Source organism: Sphaeramia orbicularis, chromosome 14 (assembly GCF_902148855.1).
Source record: "Sphaeramia orbicularis chromosome 14, fSphaOr1.1, whole genome shotgun sequence".
Taxonomy (NCBI): domain Eukaryota; kingdom Metazoa; phylum Chordata; class Actinopteri; order Kurtiformes; family Apogonidae; genus Sphaeramia; species Sphaeramia orbicularis.
In genome coordinates this window covers 27,202,256-27,223,796 of record NC_043970.1, presented here as the reverse complement: position 1 = coordinate 27,223,796, position 21,541 = coordinate 27,202,256, and the positions used below count along the sequence as shown (strand labels likewise).

General features: G+C 39.0%; 1 protein-coding gene across 5 annotated transcripts in view; it reads left to right on the top strand.

Moving 5' to 3' along the window:
* phldb1a (pleckstrin homology-like domain, family B, member 1a) overlaps positions 1-21,541 on the top strand; it is a 31,617-nt gene that overhangs the window by 3,776 nt on the left and 6,300 nt on the right. For 2 of the 5 annotated variants that reach the window (XM_030154218.1, XM_030154216.1), the window contains exons 2-21: positions 1,534-1,632; positions 2,062-2,185; positions 2,883-3,053; positions 4,365-4,490; positions 5,771-6,870; positions 11,408-11,644; positions 11,752-11,883; positions 12,046-12,183; positions 12,985-13,113; positions 13,653-13,808; positions 13,902-14,012; positions 14,706-14,795; positions 15,404-15,526; positions 15,688-15,846; positions 16,924-17,064; positions 17,924-18,046; positions 18,124-18,187; positions 18,478-18,622; positions 18,953-19,043; positions 20,230-20,376. In XM_030154218.1, coding sequence (XP_030010078.1) covers positions 1,573-1,632; positions 2,062-2,185; positions 2,883-3,053; positions 4,365-4,490; positions 5,771-6,870; positions 11,408-11,644; positions 11,752-11,883; positions 12,046-12,183; positions 12,985-13,113; positions 13,653-13,808; positions 13,902-14,012; positions 14,706-14,795; positions 15,404-15,526; positions 15,688-15,846; positions 16,924-17,064; positions 17,924-18,046; positions 18,124-18,187; positions 18,478-18,622; positions 18,953-19,043; positions 20,230-20,376 — 3,567 coding nt within the window. In that variant the 5' untranslated portion in view covers positions 1,534-1,572. Of the gene's footprint in view, positions 1-115; positions 155-927; positions 964-1,533; positions 1,633-2,061; positions 2,186-2,882; positions 3,054-3,934; positions 4,256-4,364; positions 4,491-5,770; positions 6,871-11,407; positions 11,645-11,751; positions 11,884-12,045; positions 12,184-12,984; positions 13,114-13,652; positions 13,809-13,901; positions 14,013-14,705; positions 14,796-15,403; positions 15,527-15,687; positions 15,847-16,923; positions 17,065-17,923; positions 18,047-18,123; positions 18,188-18,477; positions 18,623-18,952; positions 19,044-20,229; positions 20,377-21,541 lie in introns of those variants that run through there. The other 3 variants (XM_030154215.1, XM_030154217.1, XM_030154219.1) reach the window with 3 other exon arrangements.

The window sequence follows — 21,541 nt, the reverse complement described above, 5'->3', positions numbered from 1 at the left end:
GTTTCATCCTCCAGCCTCGACTGTAGTGACATCAGACGCAGAGAGAACGCCCTGTTGTCTCCAACAGCCAGGGCAATACTTGGAGAACAGCAGCTGTGGACACTTTTTAGCTAATTTCAATACATCAGAGATGTCAGAGTTGAGCCACAGAGAGGTTAGCTTTTTATTTTTGTTTGTCATATGTTTGTGTGAGTAGATTTATTTCCTGAGGAACACACCAGTGTGGATTTACAGAATAGTTTGATGTATATAATGACAACAATAATGTGAATCATGAGCTTTAGCCTTTCTTAGTCATCACATTGTAACCCAAGAGAACACTGCACTCTCTACATCATCATCATTATGACATACAAGAAGAGATAATTCACAATGCAATGCATTGAATGCATTATGAAAAAGTAGCATCCGTTTTATTTTAAAGATAAGAGACAAGAACAAGACCCTAAATGCATTAATTCTGTCTGAAATATTTTTTGTATATGTGCTCAATGTAAATCACACAAAACGGTTTAGTAAATACTTTTGTCATTTACATCAGAGTATATAGACTCTACTAAAACATGTACAGTGGTTGTTTTTTTCTTTCATCATATGTAACCAACTGATTAATTAATCAATGTGTTGTTTAAGGTGTTTCACAAATGACTTATAAGCTGATAATACATAACAGAATGATGCTAGACTAAAAACAGATCAAATAAATAGAATCTAAAACATAAATAAATGGCTTGTCAGTATGGAATTGTATACGGTATATTTACACAGGAAAAAGGTGAAACATGACATAATTTAGGTTTCTCTTTGGTCTGTGGTAGACAAAATAGACACCAGATAGTCCATAGTTGTGTCTATTTCTGTTTTACTTGGAATGCTGAGCTGATACTAACTTGCTGCCAGGACAAGCAACACATGTGGGTGAGAGTGAAAGACACAGATATCAGTTTTTAGCAGGAGAATATGGTGAGTCATCTGGGATTCTTGTGTGTCTGTGAGCGATTGTTTGAAGCTTGTCTGGTCCTTAAGGTCGTGTTATTTCCCTCTCATCTGATGTGCTGACAGCTGGATCTAATCTTCAGCATCTGTCTGGGAACACTGTGTGTTTGTGTGTGCAAGGTCTATGTATGTGAGTCATTGTGACTCATCACCGTCAGAGGAAACAATGATCTGACCCTTGAAGTCTGCGGCACCTGCAGTATCCTCAGATACCGTATAGAGAACACGTGTGATGATGTTTATATTTGTTATGATGTCTATATCTGTCAAATAACCTGTTGTGTTTCATCTCTGATGTGATGAAATGTCAAATCCATCTCTGATTGTGGTATGAATCAATACTAGTTTCCTGATGGATCATTTTGCCTTGCTTGTTCTGGAGAAACAATGACCCAGTATAATGGTCTGGTCACGTGGGCTTTTAACTAGGGCAGAAGGGTTTGTAAGGAAAGCACTGTTCCCATTGTAGTACAACTGTAGTAGCAGTACTCCCATTGCTCCCATTCATCATCTGCTGCTCTCACTGTGTGTCTTCAGGACCTTCATGTGTCAGATAACGGTGACAGCTCGGCTGATATGGAGCGTTTAAGGAGGACTAAAATGGAACATGGCCGACAAACTCATCAGGTCCTACAGGTGAGTCATTACCTTGGGAGTCGATGATCTTTCAGTGATAGAGCTGGGATGCTGAGATGAAGGTCTCTGACTTTGTATCATCATCATTGTGAGTCACTTGTTTATTCAGTGTCACAAAAAAACTGTGATAACTAAGAAGATTTTAGCATTAAATGAAATCTATTATTATTGTCTTCTTTCAAGTTCGGCTTTTTTAAAATATGTTCTCATGTAATAACTGAGGCCCTTTCCATTTATTTTCATGCTCAGTGTCTTTGAGTTTCAGATGCCTAGATTAAACATGTGACAACTATGAAAACAACAAAATATAGTTAGTAATATAAGTTATCTGTTAGTAATATTGCACACTTTGTTTTTGTGCATTACTGTTGTACAGTTAGACCCTGGTAACATCCCCTACAAAACTAATGTGTCTAATGTCATCTGCAGAGCACTCCTTTAGACCTGATAGAGACAGGCAAGTCTCTAAAAGTGCAGGCAGAGCGCCCTCACCTGGTCAGTTTGGGAAGTGGACGCTTGAGTACAGCCATCACTTTGCTACCACTGCCTGAAGGTAAGGATTCGTTTGTATTAAATCATCGTTTGTCCTGGTTTGGACAATACTTTTAACAGAAAAAAATGATCTAACAACTTGTGAGATATACAGCTTTACTTTTCTGCTGAAAATCTAACTTTTGTGGCAGTAACAAGGATGAAAGCATCAAATTAGGATAGATCTATCAGAGTGAAAACCTCATAGTTCTTTGAGCATACTGATAGTAATGTCATTGTGACTCATACAGAGTAGCACCCCTATCTGATATATTCTTGCACCACTTGTCTCACCTTCTCCTGGAAACCACAGAGGAAGAGAAAGCAGAAGGTGTGACAGGAAAAAAAGCCTTAAAAAGCCTTCTGGGATTTTCTTTGTGCTCCATCCCCTCTGTGGAAAGAATGCACGTGTTTATGCTGGCTTGTATATCTTGCATTCCAGTATAATCACATTACAAAAACAGTAAGAAGCGGCTAGTTATATTAGTTCACATTGTCAAAATGCCTGTCAACTGCTTAGCCAAGCGTATCCTTTTAACCACCTGTTGTGCAGCCACATGTTTATCCTGACTGTATGTGACTCCACCCATCTGGCCTTGACCTCAAAAATGAACACCCGTCATCTCTGGCTTTGAACCTCAGACCTAAGAATACTTTACAAAAGTATTCACAGGCCCGTGCACATCTCCAGTAACTGAAAATATTTTCTGTCGTTGCAGGGAGAACTACGCTGGGCAGTGAGGGGACAGATATCCCTTTACAGGGTCCCGGCATTGCAGCTCAGCACTGCTACATTGAAAACCAGGCAGGCAGCATCACCTTGTACCCATGTGGAAACCAATGCTCTGTAGATGGCCTTCCTGTCAACAAACCTTATCGCCTCACACAAGGTAGCAACGACAGAAACATCAACACTTGTTTTTACTGATGCATGCTGGTGTCAATTTGTGATCATCACAGAGGTGGGATGTTTTTTTTTTCCCCTGTTTTGTTCTTTGGGTGAATTCTTCTTAGTTATACCCAAAATCAAAGGAGAGATGATGGAACCAAAACACTGCCACCGATTGCCCCATGCAAAAAGTAACAAAGCCTGTTAGAGGGATCTACATGTGCTCATAGAACTGGAACCTTCCAGATTAGTTTTGAATCAGCTGAGGTTACAATAAAAGCTTATCATAAATGAGTCCTCATCGTTTACTTTAACATAACAGACACTGTTGGCTGTGAAAACTAATTCACTGGCCGATCTAGGTTACACTGAAATCAAAAAATGATCTGGCTGTGAGTTGTATATTGCACAATGTAAAACCCCTTGAGGCAAATGTGTGTTTCAGTATGAGGCAACATGAATAAACCTGGCTTGAGTTTTCATTGATCATATCTTTGCCAAAAATATAGACAAAATAATGACTGAAATATTATGTCCATTATTGCATTTTTTTTTTTAACGGAAAAAAAAAAAAAAAAAAAATCAATTCATAACGTCATGCAGTTTCACTGAAGTTTAGCGACCGAATAAATGGTATTATAATTGTGACGCTGTGTGTGCAACAAATATCTGGATGGCTTGGAAAATACTAACCCCTGGAATATTAACATGTCAAATTTGGAAGCAAACATGGAAAACAAACTCACAATGGAAAAACAGCCTGGTGTTCCAGTAACATGGATATGTACTGTACAAAAGACACAACAGTCCCGCCCCTCTCAGACCCCTGTCTGTGGGATCCAAGCCAGCAGCTACACCAGAATGTCATTTGAAGCCTGGTCATCAGCTGGTGTGTGTGTCTGTGTATATGTGTGGAGACAGCAGCTGCTGAACAAGAATACTCCAGGCTTTGCTTCATTTAAAGGACAATTATGACCGAAAGAGAGAGGAAGGAATTGGACGACATTTTTATGATCTAAATGATGAGGAATAATGTTGCAGCGAGGCCATATGGATGTTTGACCTAATGTTGGAAGGTGAGAGAGATTAAACTACTGGTGGAATATCTTTAAGTGAAAACAACTCTTCAGTGTGCCACTCTGAGGAAGTAATCGAGTTTTAAAGTTTTCGGAAATGCAGGAATTTTGCTCAGAATCATTGACGGTCAGTCTGTTGTGGCTTTGTCTGTGAATGCATTGTCTCTCTGAGGATGATGCAGTCAGTAACACATCACTGACAGCTTGCTCCCTACATGGTATTCTTCTCCTGACAGGGTGCATGCTGTGTTTTGGTCAGTCTGCCTTTTTCCGCTTCAACCATCCAGAAGAGGCCCTGAGGATGAAGAGCATGCTGCCAGCAGGGAGCCAAGGATCCAGCACCACCAGGACCCATCCAACCGGTACAAATATACAATACAATACAATACTCTACAATAAGACCATATCTAACCATAATCTGTGAGTAAAACAAAAGTATTGCTAATGAGAGGCACTGAAATAAGCTGCTCAGTGACAAGTGAAGGCTGCACAGTTTTCTCAGTACCTATTCTTGGCAGTGCAAATGTTTTGGGCTGATTAGGTTACATTCTAAATTACATAGTGTATTGTCTAAAAAGGTACACGCATGTTACGTGAGTCAATGTTGATGCTGAAAAGGAATTGTAGCACCCACAAACATCCCAAATTCCCTGGAAATGCAATAAAATTTGATCTTAGTTTGATCTAAAATGTAATAAAACCTAGTAGTTCAAACAGCAGTATAATTTTATTTGTTGATGGATGTTATAATACATTTTTACTTTAATAGATAGAGAAAAACAAACAGATACTTTGATATATACTCAGGTTGACATACACGTGTTCAAAGGTAACTGTTAGATAATAATAACTCATTAAAGACAAAACTATACAAGCTTTTTGCCCTTTTCAGCTTCTTGATGTTTTTTCAGCCCAAACTAGTCATGTAGTTTGAATGGAATAATTCCTGACAGGATGCAGAAATAGCTTGTTCAAAACTAATTATCTGTGGCCTACTTTGTAATCTGGTTAAGTGGTTTTCACTCAAAGTGTGGCCCCATTGCAAGAGCAGATATTTAACAGTTATGTTTACATTAGAGCACGTATAATTATTCTGGCTCAGCGCCTGCTGTGACTGTGGCCTTGTCCTGTCGATGATATTTAAACTCTATTCTCCTCTGACCTTAATGGTTCAGCTTTCAGTGCGTGAACAGTACATTATAAGATACCACACCCTATCCAGTGAGTATAGCCCACTCTTTCCTGACCAGGCCCTGATTTCATCTGCCCTGAATGAGGTACATTACAGAGCTGCTGCCTTTATATTTAGCAGTTCCAGATCCCTGCAGGATTACAACACAACTGAGGAGCAAAACATCCCACTGGAGGGCTTCACTTCATGTAGGCTTTGATTCATTTATACACACACTAACCAGGCTGCAAACATCCTGTTGGCATTTTTATTTGTAAATTTCACTTTAAGCTGCAAACCTTTTTCCTAGGTTTTGCCTTGACATCTGGTAGTCTAAATGACACAGGACAGGTCATTCCCAGTGTGTGTTTGTTTACGCATTTGTGTGTTTTCGCAACTGTCTTTTAAGTATGTGTGTCATTTATTCCACTGGAATGGTCATGCACATTTGTTTCTTTCTCCCTTTTGCAGACTCCCAAAGTGTCCTGAATGGAACCCATCAGTGTTTTTCCAACAATGGCAGCTCCAAAATTAACAGCTTATCAAAAAACACCCAGGACCTCCAGGTGGTGAAGGCTTCATCAACATCAGAGCCCAGTAAACTGGCCAAGCAAACTGTTCCTCAGCCGTCTAATGTAAACATGCTTAATGGGAGAAATGGCTGCATGACAGAGGAATCCACATATGAAAACATCGGCATTGTTCTGAACCAGAACGTTGGGAACAAAACCCCTCCAGTCCCTGCTCGTATGCCCATTACGACCCACACTCCTGTCCCCCATCCACGGACATCCCTCTCTGTTGCCTCAAATGTCAGTAGTGGTGGACAGAGGGCCCAGGACAGCCCAAAGCTACTCAGGAACATGAGGACAGAGGCTACGTCAAGTCCTACACAGACTTGTAGGGGGGCAGGACAGGGCTCAGATAACTGTAACACAAGCCAAAGACAATCCAAATTTTCCCCAGCAGCTCCGTCCAGCCCTCGTGTAAAAGGTTCAACACTACAAAAGAGACCTCCTAGTCCTATGCGAGAGCAGGGTCAGCCACGGCTGAGGACTCCTGAGCCCGCTGGATCCACCAACCTGAGAGAACTTCCTCCTCCCAGCCCTCACATGTCCCGCAGAGGGGGTCCAGGATCACAGGGCTCAGGTTCCTCCCTCTCTGCACCTCTTTTCACCTCTAAACCAGTTCCTGACAGCCCTCAGGGCCACCGCAAACTCACACCTCTTACAAATGCAGAGGCCATGAGGGCGTTGTATGCACAGGGTCCATCACCCATCTCTGGGCAGGAGAAAGAGCCTGGAATGAGGAGACCCAGCCCAGGCGGTGGTCTACTTTCAGGTCTGGGTTCCCTGTCTAGTTCATCTCCTCTAGCCAGCCCTCGTAGCCAAAGGAAGTCCTCCTGCATGAAAATGTCAGGAGGCTCCAACAAGGAACCAAGTCTTACAAAACCATATATTCGAGAACGTAAGAACAGCATCTCTGAGATCAGTGACAATGAGGATGATTTGCTGGAATACCACCGCCGGCAGAGAGAAGAGAGGCTGCGAGAACAGGAAATGGAGAAACTGGTGAGTTGACTTAAGTTAATGTATTACTAGATATTCGATTAGAAGAGAATTTACTGACTCAAAATCTGGATGTTGCTGTAAAGTGGTTGCTCTGGTTTATTCTCCATGATACCTTGCTTATTCTGTCCTGTGTACATCAGGTATTTGTATCTAGAGCATTAACTTAAGTAAAAGTACCAATAAAACAGAGTAAAAACCTCATTACAAGTTAAAAGTCCTGCATGTGATGTCCTGTTTCAGTAAAAGACTCAGCATTAGCAGAAAAATGTTAAGTATTTTCAGTAAAACTATAGTGATTTTACTGGATACCGGATATGTTATTATGTCTGACATTATTAGATTATTGGTCTCAGAGTATATTACTATATCCAGAATTATAAACATAAAGTTGCTTTTTTTTTTTTTTTAATGTTTTTTACTTTTTCTAATCTGTGATTTGAAACTAGATAATTAGAACATTTATTGAAACAAAACAATGTGAGACGCTTTGCTGAAAAAAAAAAAATCATCATTTGATTGACATGTTGAGAGTTCACAGACATAGGAAATGAGTGCTGAATGCACATTGCTTTTTGTGAAATGTTAGACACCACTGGTTTAATAAAAAAAAAAAAAAAATTGGATTTTAAAAGCTTATTTGATCCATCGTTGAGAAGTTCTCATATTAGAAGTACCTAGAGTATAAAGTTCTTACTAATTAATAACGAATGTTCAAATGAATGTAGTCAAGTAAAAAGTACAAGTTTTCCCTATGAAATGATATATATAGATGTATATTGTATAGAGAGCAAGTACAGTACTTCACTAAAATACTTTTTGTTATAAGTTATTTTACATAAATATGAGTGTTCTTTCCTTTCTTTTTCTGAACCATTTATTTCATGTGAGGGTCATGGGGTATCAATGTGTTTTATTTACTCATATTTTCATGCCATGTTTGGTATAATTTGATCCATATTTATCTGGTCTTCTGCTGCCACCCTTTGTTATTTTTGCCAAATTGCAGGGTGGCAGAAATATTAAACTTCCATAGTTTACCCAAGTTCAATCACTGTCTATGATGGAGAAATTAAAAGTGATTATTTCATGTGGCTAATGCATAAATGTGTACAGTATTACGACATTTAGTAAAATGACAACGTCTGTATACCACCAAACACATTTTTCTTACTTTTTCTTTTTAATCATTTGGCAGAAGTGATTCTTTCAGCACTAAGTCTGCTGGCATGGTAGACGACATGTCTGCATTCAGATATCTTGTCTAAATCTCTTGGCATACAGCCACTGGCTCATCTCCCCAGAGCATTACTGGCATCGTCAGCCCATGTGGCCCGACTGACACAGGGAGAACATTCTTTGAGAAGTCTTAAAGTCCAGAGCAGAAGGCGTAGCTGGCTGTTGCTCAACACTATATTTACCAAAAGGACAAGTGGCATTTAATTTGAGTGCTGCTTCTGCTCGACCGTTAGAGGTTCTTTTATATTCATACTACAGTCGATCACAGTCTGCATACTTGATATCCATCCTCAATCCACACCCACTGGTCCCCCAACACCAGTTCCACTCTGAAGCCCCTCACCACTGACAGCTGAGGGCACTACAGGAAAGAGAGAGGGGGGTGGGCACAATTCCCGGCCTTCCATGTCCACAGACTATTTCAGGATCCATAAGGTTTCTGGTAAACATGAGAGTGTTAGTGGCAATGAGAATGAGAACCTGGTGGAGGTTTGACAGTTGAATGTTTTGTTGAAGTTATGGACTATAGAGAATATAAGTCCCTATAATGGCCTTTGTGTTAATTTGTGCCTGTTTTTTTTATTTTATTTTACCAGCTGTGGATGTTATTCTACTCTCATATTGTGGTCAGACACTTTGACATCTTAGAATACATGGTTGACAACTTAAATACATCACCTAGTATTATACTATTGTAAACTGCCAAATGTAGATTTATTCTTGTTGGTGGAGGTTTCCGCTTTGCTGAGTGTTTCTGGCTATGTTTTTCCTCGGTTGTATAGCAACAAGCACAGTTGTGATTAAAGGGTTTAGTCCATATTTTGAGAATCTAATGATATATTTACAGTATGACACACAAATACACATAAGCAATGCAAATGGAAAACTACACAGTATAGCACAGAACAATAAAACTAAAACCACATTTACAGAGATAATAATTATAATTGACAATTTGAATGCTGAGCTCTACAATAGTTAGATGTAAGGCTGCAACTGATTAATCGACTCAAAGTGATCCAAAAAAATCATTCAACCACAATTCTCCTGAATCAAAGCTTTGTTTCCTTCATTTCTCTGCTGTTAAACATTGGTTCCACTGTTGTGTTTCACACGGACGCTTATTGTGACGCACAAAGAAGCTTCAATTCAGGAAAACTGCAATAGAATATGTCCCTTCAATCAATTCGAGTCGATTAATCAAATTGGGAATTTTTGTATTGGCTTCAAGCACCTACTCGATTAATCGGCTGCAGCTCTAATTAAATGATTTATCAGATATTTCTGTCATTTTTCATCTTGAAATTGCAGTAAATATTGCAAAAGTACATATAATGACAGCTGATATGTAGTTACCTAAGCATGAGGCCGTTGGTTCCTGATTTTTAGCTTTTACAAATGTTGAAAGAAACACACAAATAGTGATGTGGTGCATACCTATAGATCAGAGACACAAAGAGAGGATTTCCTGTCAGTGAAATGAATGCCCTATATTAAGCACACTGCCCTTTTGGCACACTTGGCACGGTTATGTGGCATTTTTTTGATCACACTTTACTCAATCTAACATACACAGAAATTCATGCTTCACTTTGTCCAGCTGTGAAAATAAATTGCACAGCAAGAGAGAATGCAGTTTAAAAGAAAAGCTAATCATAGCGTTAATGTGAATGAGAAGAGGCCCCTTTCACCCCTTCTTATTTGGGGAGTAATCTGTGTTAATGAGTGCAATTCATTAATTAAATAAAATGTATAAAAAAATTTCCTCGCCAGTGTTTACCCTATTAAGGTTATTATTGTTATTATTATTATTATTATTATTATTATTATTATTATTATTATTATTATTATTATTACAGTCTGTTAATTTAATCCTGTTCTCCTACACCTTTAAAAAAAATCAAAGAATAAATGAAGAGTTACATCAGAGTTAAGATGTAAATCTTGGTTTTGAGGGCTGGTTTAGGTCATGACAGAGTTATTTTAATGACCCAGATAATTAAAATACCAGACAAACATGGGATGCTGTTTTTTCAGACAACAGTACAGGGGCAATTAAAGCACCACAAACATTTGTTGTTAATGTCTTGAAATTACTAATTAACGTGCAACAGGAACAACAATTACATATTCTGCATTGTTATTGTAGTGGATCAAAGCAAGTAGAGTGGCCACAAGAGAGACACAGAGATGTTTCAAGCTTGTAAGCATGACAGTGGAGACCAACACAACTGAAAACACAGGGATTTTCTTTGGTGTTTTGTTATATTTAGGTAGGGATAATAGAAAGAGAAAGGAAAGGCAGGAGAGGCAGGAAGGATGACAAACAAGAAAATACACTGTTTCCCATAATGCCAACATTACAAGTTGGGATAAAATATTTTTTACCTCTTCTCATGAAATGATTATGACAATGTGATTTATTCTTAATAAGGCATAGCTTACCTGGGACTCGGTATGTAATCAATGCACCAGGTGATTATTGACGAGTATTAATAGGAATTAAAAGAGAAGTGTGCCCGAAAACAAAATGATTCCAACTTCATGGACAACAGTGTGTGAGTGCATTGCATCTGTTTTGGCTTTCCTATTCTTCTTCCTCATCTTCCTCTTTTCCTTCCTTCTGTACATGTATACAAATTACATACAAACATTGATTTTTTTGTGTCAAGAATAAAGAGACAAAAGTTGTACACCACTTGGTGATCTTTCCTAAGTTTTGTTTAACAGTTTGTTAACTTTTCTTGATGCTATGTTGCTTATTTAAATTTGCTTAAGCTCAGTAACATTGTTGAGATGTTTGTGATTCCTAAAAAAAAATATCAGAACTCAGATATGTATGATACAGTGTTTTCAACATGTTTTGAACATGATTACAAATCATGTTGAAGCCCATAGAATCAAGTAATGTCAAGGATTAGGGTTAGGACAAACTACTTTCCGCATTTTTGGAAAGTAAAAAGTAATGCAGTTAATACTGTGCTGTCTTAGGTCATCTTTTCAGTCCAGTCCAGTTGCTCCAGTTTCCTGAGATTAACTTGCTGCTGTATATTAATTTTCTTCTGAAATATTATCATCTATATAAGATCTGTTCTTATAAATGACTCTGGTTCTGACTGTTTTTCTATGAAGCCCCTCCTGAGGGGCAAATGACATCAGCTTTGACTCTCACGTTACAGTTGCCAGTGACTGAGGGACAGCTGCCTAAATGGGACAATGTCACACAAGGACACCCAAGGCTAATCTGGAATCTGATCTAAAATCAACCACGTCATGTTGACATCATTCATGTCTTCTATAGGAGCGCCAGAGGCTGGAGACTATCCTGAATCTGTGTGCAGAGTATAATCAGGAGGACAGCACCGTGGAACTGTCTGAGGTGGTGAGGAGTGGGCTTCTAGGGGGCGTTCGAGGAACCTGCTCTGATACAGGAGGGAGGATGCCTGTTCAGGAAGTAGACCGGCCCCACAGGTTGAGAGAGAATGATGAGGGGAATCAGAGAGAGGAGTCTAGCAGCACAGAGAGCACACATCAAGAGGTAGTATACAGATGTACACTGAATATGCATGTGTTTAGGAGGAGAGAGAAGTGTGTATTAGAGCAGTTGGATTTTGTTGCAACAATATTTTCTTCATTTCACATCAGTGTGAAGAGCTGTTAGCTGGGCATGAGCAGATGTACCTGGAGGAAGAGAGAAACAGGATTTTAGCAAGAGTTGATGACCTGAAGCGCAAAGTCAGTGAACTGGAGCAGCAGCTACAAGAGACCAAACAGGAGGTCAACACTCACACAACAACAGGATCAAATCTGTGGCATTTGAATTAGTGTTCACCTCAGCTCAGATTTCAAGCTTTTCAATGATATATAGTGGTTTAAACGTGCTATAGTAAATGCTACTGTGTGGTTATTTAGACACTTTGACTTCATATTTCTCTGCAGGTGGAAATGGAGCAAGCTCTGCTGCAGGCAGAGAGCCAAGCAGAGCAGGAGCAGGTGGAGGCCGAACATGAAATCATCACTCAGCTGCAGCTCAAACTCAGCCAGCTGGACAAGGCCACCCAGAAAGAAAAAGACAAGGTGGGCACGCAGGACAAAACAATGCATTACAGTAAATACTTTCAGATGATTCTAAAACCAACAGTGTTAGATAGACAGTAAGTGTTTGCATGAGCATGTTGGACCTGTTCTTAAACTCACATGCTGTTACTTAATAATGTACCCTTTGGAGTGGAAGTTAGATTTTGAAGTTATTCTTGTCCAAATGAATAAGTAATTAGAATATTAGATTAAATAATTACACTGTTTTCTGTGTATGCCTTTCCCACATCAATCTCAAACTGAAGTTATTACTTTTTTTCATTTCTTCTCCTAAACATTTACCAATGATTCTCCGCTCTATAGTGATTTCACAGAACCACTCCACCACCAGTGTGCTCTCTTGATATCTGTAGCCTCTTTTCTCAGATTTCAAATGACATGCACTGCTTATATATGGCTGTCCGTCCTAAAACACAAAACCAAACCTGCTCTTCTTTCTGCAGTGTCCAAAAGTTCTTGTGTTGAAAAGACAGAAATAACAACAGCTGAAACCTTGCTTATCTGCATTAGGCTTTTAGCTGTATGTAGATAACAATAAGTCCATTCAGATGAACTTTTTTAAGCTATTCCAGTTTTCATTTAACAAAATGTGTGGTCCATCTTACTGCCTAACACCTGATCTAATATCTGCTTGCTCTTATACTTTAACTAACTTGGCTTGTTAGCTGTGAAGCTTGGCTGCATGGATTTGAGTTGTCTGTGATTTTTTTTTCTCCCTGGGGTGGTGTGTGTTTGTGTGTGTGAATGCGGACACAATTGTGTGTGTTTCTGTGTTTTTAGGGGAGGGCTAATGTGTCGGCTGAGCGGAAGGTCCTGGAAAAGCAGAGGAATGAGTACAATGAGCTGAAGAGGCAGTTTGATAAGTGCCCCTTGTCTCTAAGGGAACAGTTACAGGAGCAGCTCAGCAGGGTCAGTGTTCTCACACAGCCCACTGGCTGGCAACAGTGAGTTATAATATGCAGAATACCACAGTACTGTTTGATCTGCAAAAAAACAGCTGTAGATGTAACACTGACTCTGTTTGAAGCAAAGAGAGCTACTCAAAAACCTGCAGACTGTGTATTCCTTGTCTTCTGCTGTTGCCCTTTATTACTGGTATAATAATAAGTATATGCAATTGGTTGGTGCTGCAATACAGTAGGCAGTGCTTTTGCTACCCCTGCAACAATTTTAGACTGCTATTAAATCTCTGCTGCTCTATCTTTCTGGATGCTTGAAAGTGACAGTTGCAATTTGTAATAATTAATAATAATATTAACAGCTTTTCCTAAAAAGTTGCATGTGTTTGCTTTTAAAATTTGATCATGAGTGATACAAAACATTCTAGTTTGTATTAGTCTGGTGTATCATTAAATTTAATAGTGTAATATGTGTACACACTGAATAAGTCTACTTCATTAAGGACTTACAGTGTTTATTAACTTGTGCATCTGTATGTAAATGGACAGAAAGCTGAAGCTCTGGATTCTGGGACCAAACAGTTTGAGGAGCTGGAGTTCTGTCAGCTGGAGGAGGAGAGCAGTCTGGAGGAGAAGAAGGAGACCCAGACCTCACAGCTCCTTCAGGAGAGAGCGGAGTATCACTGCAGCATGGCCAAAAGGAAGGTGTGTCTAACATGAATTTACAATATGTATATGCAGGAACCAGTATTAGCAGCTAATGTGTGCATTTAACTGTTGACTTGTTGCTTCTTTCAGGAGAAGATGGCAGCTCTGGAAACTCAAGTGAAGCAGCTGGGAATTCAGGCTACACAAGACTGTGACAGGATAGTGAGGGAAAGAACAGTGACTGTGCATCTGCTGCAGAAGGTTAGCTTCACTCTGTCTGAGCCAAGGTTCTAATAGTTTTGGATTTTTCATTATAGTTTAGTTTTATTTAGTTTTGACTTTTTTTCTCTAATCCAGTTAGTTTAAATTAGTTCTTAGAGCAGGTTTGCTAGTTTTTATTAGTTTTGGTTATTTTCTAAATGCTTAGTTTTAGTTTAGTTTTAGTTTCTTTATATCTTTTCTCTTCTTCACCGTCGTATTCAAATAAATCCCAGACAGGACTCTGCTGCTTTCTCCCAACTATAGTCTCCATGTTTCCAGGTAGAGTGGGGACCAGAAGAAGACTCTAAACCACAAGTGACAGACCATTAAATATCATATGGTGCCAGCAGCTAAAATTGCTTGAGGGAAATAAATCGATTTTATACCAAGCTGACATTGACAAAGACAAAAACGAAGGGATTTTTATCCAGAATTTTTTTCCGTTTTAGTTAGTTTTGTAAGCACACAATACAGTTTCAGTTAGTTATTGGTTTTTTTTCTTTTAATTATAGTTTTTATTTATGTCTATTAACAAAATTGTTTTTACAATTGTAGTTTTCGTCATTTCATTAATTTTTGTTAACGATAATAACCTTGGTTGGAGCTGAATCATATTCACTTCACATAGCAGCATAAGCAGTAGTCCTAACTTACTGTGTATTTTGTCATGTCTATGTGGGTTGTTTACACTAGGAGCAGGACAGGTTGAGTGCTCTGGAGAGGAGTTATCAGACGCTGACAGGAGGAAAGAACTTCCCAAAGCCCAACAGTAACATGAAAGAGGTGAGCACTAACATAAGACAAATCACCACAATGTCAACAGAATGAGGCTCCTAAAATAGAGGACAATCACTGCTTCCAAGTGCTTTTTTTTTTTTTTTTAAACTTAGATGAATTTTCTAAACAGGAATTTCTTCACATCAGCGAACCTGACCTTGTTTATTTGGATGGTCCTCCTCATAGCCCCCGTCCCTCCTCTGCCTCCTTCTCCTCCTCTTGTAACCCCTCCCCTGAACTCTGTACTGAAACCTTTCCTGTTAGACTACAAGAGGTAAATTCTACAAAATCCCCTTTGTGAGAAAACTGAAATCCTAAATGCCTGCAATGCAGTTTTGAAGTAAAGGGAAATAGGCATGATGGTGTTTTAGTAAACACTCACAAAATATAGAGGTTTGCAGTGTCTCCTCATTGGGTAGATCATTCACTGAATTATGTCACCTAGAACTGTAAAGAATAATCATTTCTAACATCTGAAGGTTTTTAATTAGACAGGTAGTCTAATTAAAAATATTTCAGAGTAGAAACTAACCATGTAGTGATCTCTTTGTGAATATTTGTCATTTTCCCAATCTTCAGCCTTTTTAATCTGTATATTTTGGCTGTTGATTCAGGAGTACCTCAGGCTGTCTGATGTCTATAAGATGTATGGAAATGCTTCTATGCAAGCTCACCCTCCCTCCCCTGCTGCTCTCCACTGCCTCTCTCTCGCTGTATCTCCAGCTCTGCCCTGTGAGGTAGAAACCCTTCCTGCTCTCCGCCATGTTTCCCTCACTTACCTATATAATAAATACTAAAGACATCCAATATATTTTTGATTTTTGAGAGTTTCCTTTTCACTTCCTCTTCTGTTTCTCATCTGTAAATGTTTGCGTCTTGTCTCTCTTGGCTGCTGAAGGAGTACATCACAGTCAGTCAGTTAAGCCAGATCTTTGGGGTGCAGAGGCTCGATCCCTGCCCTTCCTCCTCTGTTTCATCATTCCAGCTTGCCTCTTCTGAATCCACCTTCACATGCCACACAAATGCATGTGCCCCCTCCTCCTTTCTTTCTGCGCAGGTTTGTTATACTGTCATGAAGTTCCATTTCAAATATTGCTGCTTTTCACAAAAGGGTCTGATCAAGCGGTAACACATGGACACATTTTGTGTTCAACAGTATCTGTCATGTAAGCAGAGTCACTTATACGCACGTATTATACATATTTGAGTAGGTATTTATTAGCACTTTAACATTATGGATAACAAAATTTGAGGAGATTAAATTTTTAGGTGAACAATGTCAAATTACTGCTCGGTATCAGATGGACTTGAAATGGACATCAGTTTTTTTAAGCTTTACGCAAACATTCAAAACATGCAGTTCTTGACAGAAACTAATATCAAGTAGGACAAAACCATTTAGATGTTATGTTCAATTATGCTGAAAATGAATTTTGGAGTAAAATATTGAAAAGTCTCTGTTCCATTGACATGAGAATGTGGTAACACGTGGACAGGTTGCCATAGTAACACATGGACAACTCTTTACTATTGTATGCATCACCCAAAAATGTATAAAAAGATCATTACTTTCTGAAAGTTTCACTCAAATATCTGAATTATAAGTAACTTGAAAATTAAAAATTGGTGTTTTTGTGGTAACACATGGACAGGGCCTTTTAAGTAACTCACAAATGTTCAAACTCATAAATATCAATAATATTCACAAAATCATGAAAATATAACACTTGAAACTTAGCAATCATCTATATAATAAACAGATTGAATACATTTTCAAATATTTTAGATGTAATTTTTAGCGTCAAATTTGAGCTATGGTATAAAAGTACAATAGATAAAATCAGCTATAACTTTTTTTCTACAAGTGGTATTTTAAAAAGGATAACAGTTCCATAAAATAGAGATCTTCAGCTAAAAAATGAGCCCACTTGATAAATGATGTGTGCAAATTAACTTTTCCATGTTGATGTTAACTTTCGCTTGATTGGACCCCAAAGCATTTTCTGAATCTGTCCAAATCTGAGCTTGGCATTTCTCTGTTTTTATTTTTCTCTCTTGCTTGTTACTTCTGATACCGATGCTGTTGCTTTACTGCCCCCTCTTTTCTTTGGCTGAACACTTTTTATCACTGTAGAGCCAGCCTGAGCTGAGCAGGAATGCGCTGCCTCCTATTAACCTCGAGCGCTGGTACCAGGATATCATGGCTGCTGGAGAGCCTCAGTCATGTCCACCACCATTGCCTGCAAAGTCTTTTTCCGCACGCAGACAAGGGCAGGTAAATTCACACTGACTTGGTCACTGCTTTACGTTTACATCTTTGGCAGGGAGGTCAAAGATCAAGATACAGAACAGCAAACAAGTAATAGAGGGCAGCTACTTAATATGCATATTTGTTGGACAAGTAAACCCTCTAGTGGATAAAAAGACCATAGCTGTTGTCTGTAATCATCCACTTACATTACTAAAAAAGGTCTGTTAAAGGGTTTGTTATCAGTCTAAAATAAGAGTCAGATTAAAGGGTCATAGGTTAATAGGTCAAATCTGGATTAGATGAGAGGACCAGATCCAGCTCCCAAGACTAAGTGTTAATGTTCAAATGGTAAAAAAAAAAAAAAAAAAAAAAAAGTACCTTATTCAAAAGACAATTAGAACCACTGCACTTTACATTGCACGTAAAATTTATGTTTATATGTCTTATGCATTTACACACAAAAAAAAATTCCAGTTGATCAATTACCAAAGAATGTAGAAAAGAAGTAGAATTATTTTGACACAAACATATCTTCTGCAGTGTTGATGAATAACTAATATAATATAACTAAATCTGATTGCAACAATTTAAAGTTAATTATAAAAGTGTTGGAGGTTACAAAGAGCACACATCATATTATTTTCAATTAAAAACCATGATGTAGAAAATAAGAGTCATTTTATGCGACAAGAATGTATGGAAATTATTTTAGCTTTTTGTCCAATTTAAAACATTTGCTAGGAAAGTAATGAAATATAATTTACATTACATTGATTTCACAGTGTAACTAGTTATCTGCAACCTGTTACAGAAGCAGCCTTCTCAACGCTATCCGTCTATGTAATTAAAAACAAGCTGAACTCATCTTTTTTCTTTGTCTCAGCTGTTGAAATCCAAATCTGAGGGTGAGGTTGGACAGGCTGCTTCATGTTCTCAGGTCAGCAGTGCTGCAGCCCCCTTACCCACCGCCAGCGGAGTTCCTCATGATAAAAATGCATCTGCCAAAGTGAGTAAAACATATTCACACACTGTCTACAAATGCCATGGTAGCTCAATGTCTGATCCCTGATATGTACTTCTTAGGGTTTACAGTTGGTGCTGAGAGAACTGTCAAATCCATTTGACACAGACTCCAGAAGAACTAAAGGTATTTGACTCCGATCTTGACTTTGTAACACACTGGAGGGGTTTCACCTCAAATGTCTATGTCTGAACTAAACCACATACAATTTGACAACACTGACAAACAGCTCTAAAACACTGGGGAAGGTTGTTGCATCTTGCTCTTTGAAAGCAGCAGGAGCAGTTTACATAGTTTACTGTACATGCTCATGGTAGATCTCCTTGGTCATAACTGAGCTGTAGTCACTTATCTTCATCAGAGGAGGGCACTATGAGTCTGTATCAGTTCTTCAGACTTTCTCTTTGCTTGTACAGATCCCTCTTCCACAGTCCATCACTCCTTCCTGCATCATCAGTCGCCACCAAGTGGCAACCAGGCGTACGACACACTGAGCCTCGAGAGCTCAGACAGCATGGAGACCAGCGTCTCCACCGGCAACTCCGCCTGTTCCCCAGAAAGGTGAGAGACTGGAAAATGAGCAATTTGCTCTGTTTCCATGGGAACACTCAAGTCTGCCCCGTCTCCCAGGAGAAGGGTCACTGTGCTTTGTTCCCGTGACAACATGTTTTGTTACATGTCTGCTCCCCTCAATGTTAGTACACTAGCTGTTGCCATGGTAACCCTTTTAAGTTTGCAGTTTTCTGTGAAGTTAGATTTTCACAGAGCGTGTTTACTGGTGTTTAAAAAGTCACCTTTGTCTTCATCTCCTGCTGCCTTTAGTGCTTGTCTTTTCATTTCATGCCTTGTCGTAGCCGTGCCATCAGACACTCCTTCCTCTGTGTGTTGTAGTGCCAGTGGGCTTGAGGCCCAGAGGATAGAGGAGATGGAGAAGATGTTGAAGGAGGCACAGCAGGAGAAAGCCCGGCTGATTGAAAACAGAGTGAGTTCTTAAAGTCGGTGTCAAGTTTTAAATGTCCGTGTTAAACACCACTGAACACCTTATCACTTTCAATACTTTTGTATGCTGCACTTAAAGTTTTAGTTCCTGTCATAACTTGCCTCTAGGCCATGACACTATGGAAGAGTACAGTAATATATTTACACAATACAGAATGAGAAAGAAACTAACCTCAAATTATGAATTACATGAAAGATGGTATGTCCTTAACTGGATTGTCCACTTAAAACAAAAGCACCTCCAGATACCTCCTTTTCATGTTCTAAAATTTAACATGGTCAACCTTGGCCAAATGTTCACCTTCCACCAAGTTTCTTGAAGTCCATGTGGCGGTTACTGGTTAACATGGCTGACAGAGAAATAGACGGAAAAGCAGGAGTCATCACGTAACCCCCTTGGCAAGTCATTAGATATTTTAAAGGCTAAAGTTTTTGTTTGAGGTAAGGGCAGAGTAATATAGATGAAATCATGAGCAACACATAAAAAGAGGTCTATAAAGTAGCCAAGTGAAATAACAAAAATGTGCATCAAAAATTCCCCAAAGCTAAATTAATGCCTCAGTTATTTTCTTTGCCTGACCGAGCCCCAACAAGGGTCCATTTACTATCATAAAAGACAAAAAAAAAGCAGCAAATCTTTACATTTTGTAGACCAGTAATAATGACTGTATAGCACTGTTGCTTTATTCTAAATTAAATGATAAAAGTTAACAATCAAACATGTTACTTTTCATAGCACTGTTCATCCACCACTTTCCAACTCCAACTGCTTTCAGCACCACTTTCTGAAAGAGATTAAGTTAAGGTGTGGTGAAAAGTTGTCAGTACTTTTTTTCCTTTCTATTATTTCTACAAGTGGAAACAAACTAGACACGTATTAAGTCATACAAAATCAAAAAAATCCTCTAAGTAGACCTGTGTGTAAGCGTCTGAAAGCTGCATTTTACATCAGCAAAGCTTACTCCTCTATAGACAGACTTTGGGGATATATTTTACAAAACCCTGGATTGGGACTTGAATTCTCATGTGCCTCTTCTGACAGTCATTTACTTTGTATTGCAATATTTGCCTTCCATTAACATACTCTCCCTGTCTCCCTTTACTCCCTGTTATTTTTTTTCCTCTCTTCTCTCCATCTGTTCCTCTGTCTCCTCTCCCAATGCTCCCAGGAGAGGGAGGTGCAGGCTCGGCGGCAGATGTTGGAGGAGGAGCGGAGGAGGCGAGAGGAGGCCGAGAGGAGGCTTCAGGACGAGACAGCCCACAGGCAGAGGCTGGTGGAGGAGGAGGTGAAGATGAGAGAGAAACACTTCTCCCAGGTCAGTGGAGCAGCGGGAGGAGACGGCGGCGCAAAGAAGAGAGCGTTGGGGAGGGAGGGAGGAGGGGATGGGAGACATGGGGGAGAGGATGAGAGGCGAGACACTAAAGAGAGGCTGGCTTTATGGGAAGATCAAAGATTGTCAGGGAAAGGAAAGAATGGAGGGGAGGGTGGAGAGTCAGAGATGAACAACAGGGGGAAAAAGGACGGGGGGTGGTGTGCCAAAAAATATAATGCAAACATAATTCATGCTTTAATCTCGGCTGATTGTTTTTAATTGTTGTTTTGAGCAAACAAATGTGCAAATCATCAAAAACAAATACATGGAGCCAACTTAATTAACAAAGCTCAAGTCAGATTTTACATTTCCACTGCCAGCCTCAATGCAATGTGTCTAATGAGTCTTGAACATATGTGCAAAAGAACAATAACAAAGACATCACATGCAGCGGGTTGAAGTCAGTTTGTGCAGTTTTGTTTAGAAGCTGATGTGCAGTGGTTGCAGATGATGAGGACGAGTAAGAAGAGAAAAGGAAAGAAACCCACCAGCGCAGAATTTTGATGAATGTCAGTCTAGAGTGATGGAAAAAGTTGCTTGAATTTTGATGTGACTGTTCCAGCTAAGGTCACTGTTCAAATAATCGAATCTGTATCTGGTTCATGGCCACATATAGAAGGTTTCATGTGATTTGTGTTGCTGTTCATCTCTCCTGTTGTCTTTAATCTCTGACTGCTGACACTTCCCTGACATGAGATCACCTAAATCTTGGCTAAATACTAACCTAAACAGTATCAAACAGATTTTTTTTATTTTTTTTTTTACCATCCTCCTTATATGTTCAGGTACTTTAAAATAGGGGAAACTAGTATGGAAAACCATCATGTCTTGATATATTTTGGCTGAATGCTAATATATGATGTATTTCTCATATTTTTGTGTGATGTGGGTAAAAATCTCAAATACACAGTTCCTCAGAAAATATTTCTACCTCTTCATGAAATAATTGTGACAAAGTGTAACTGGAACTCAGTATGTAATCACTGGACCTGGTCAAAACTGATTACTGATGTGTATAAATAGGAATAAAACGATGATATGTCTGAAAACAAAATAATTTCAACTTTATGGGCAGCAGTGTATTAGTGATGCTTTTGTTTATCACATT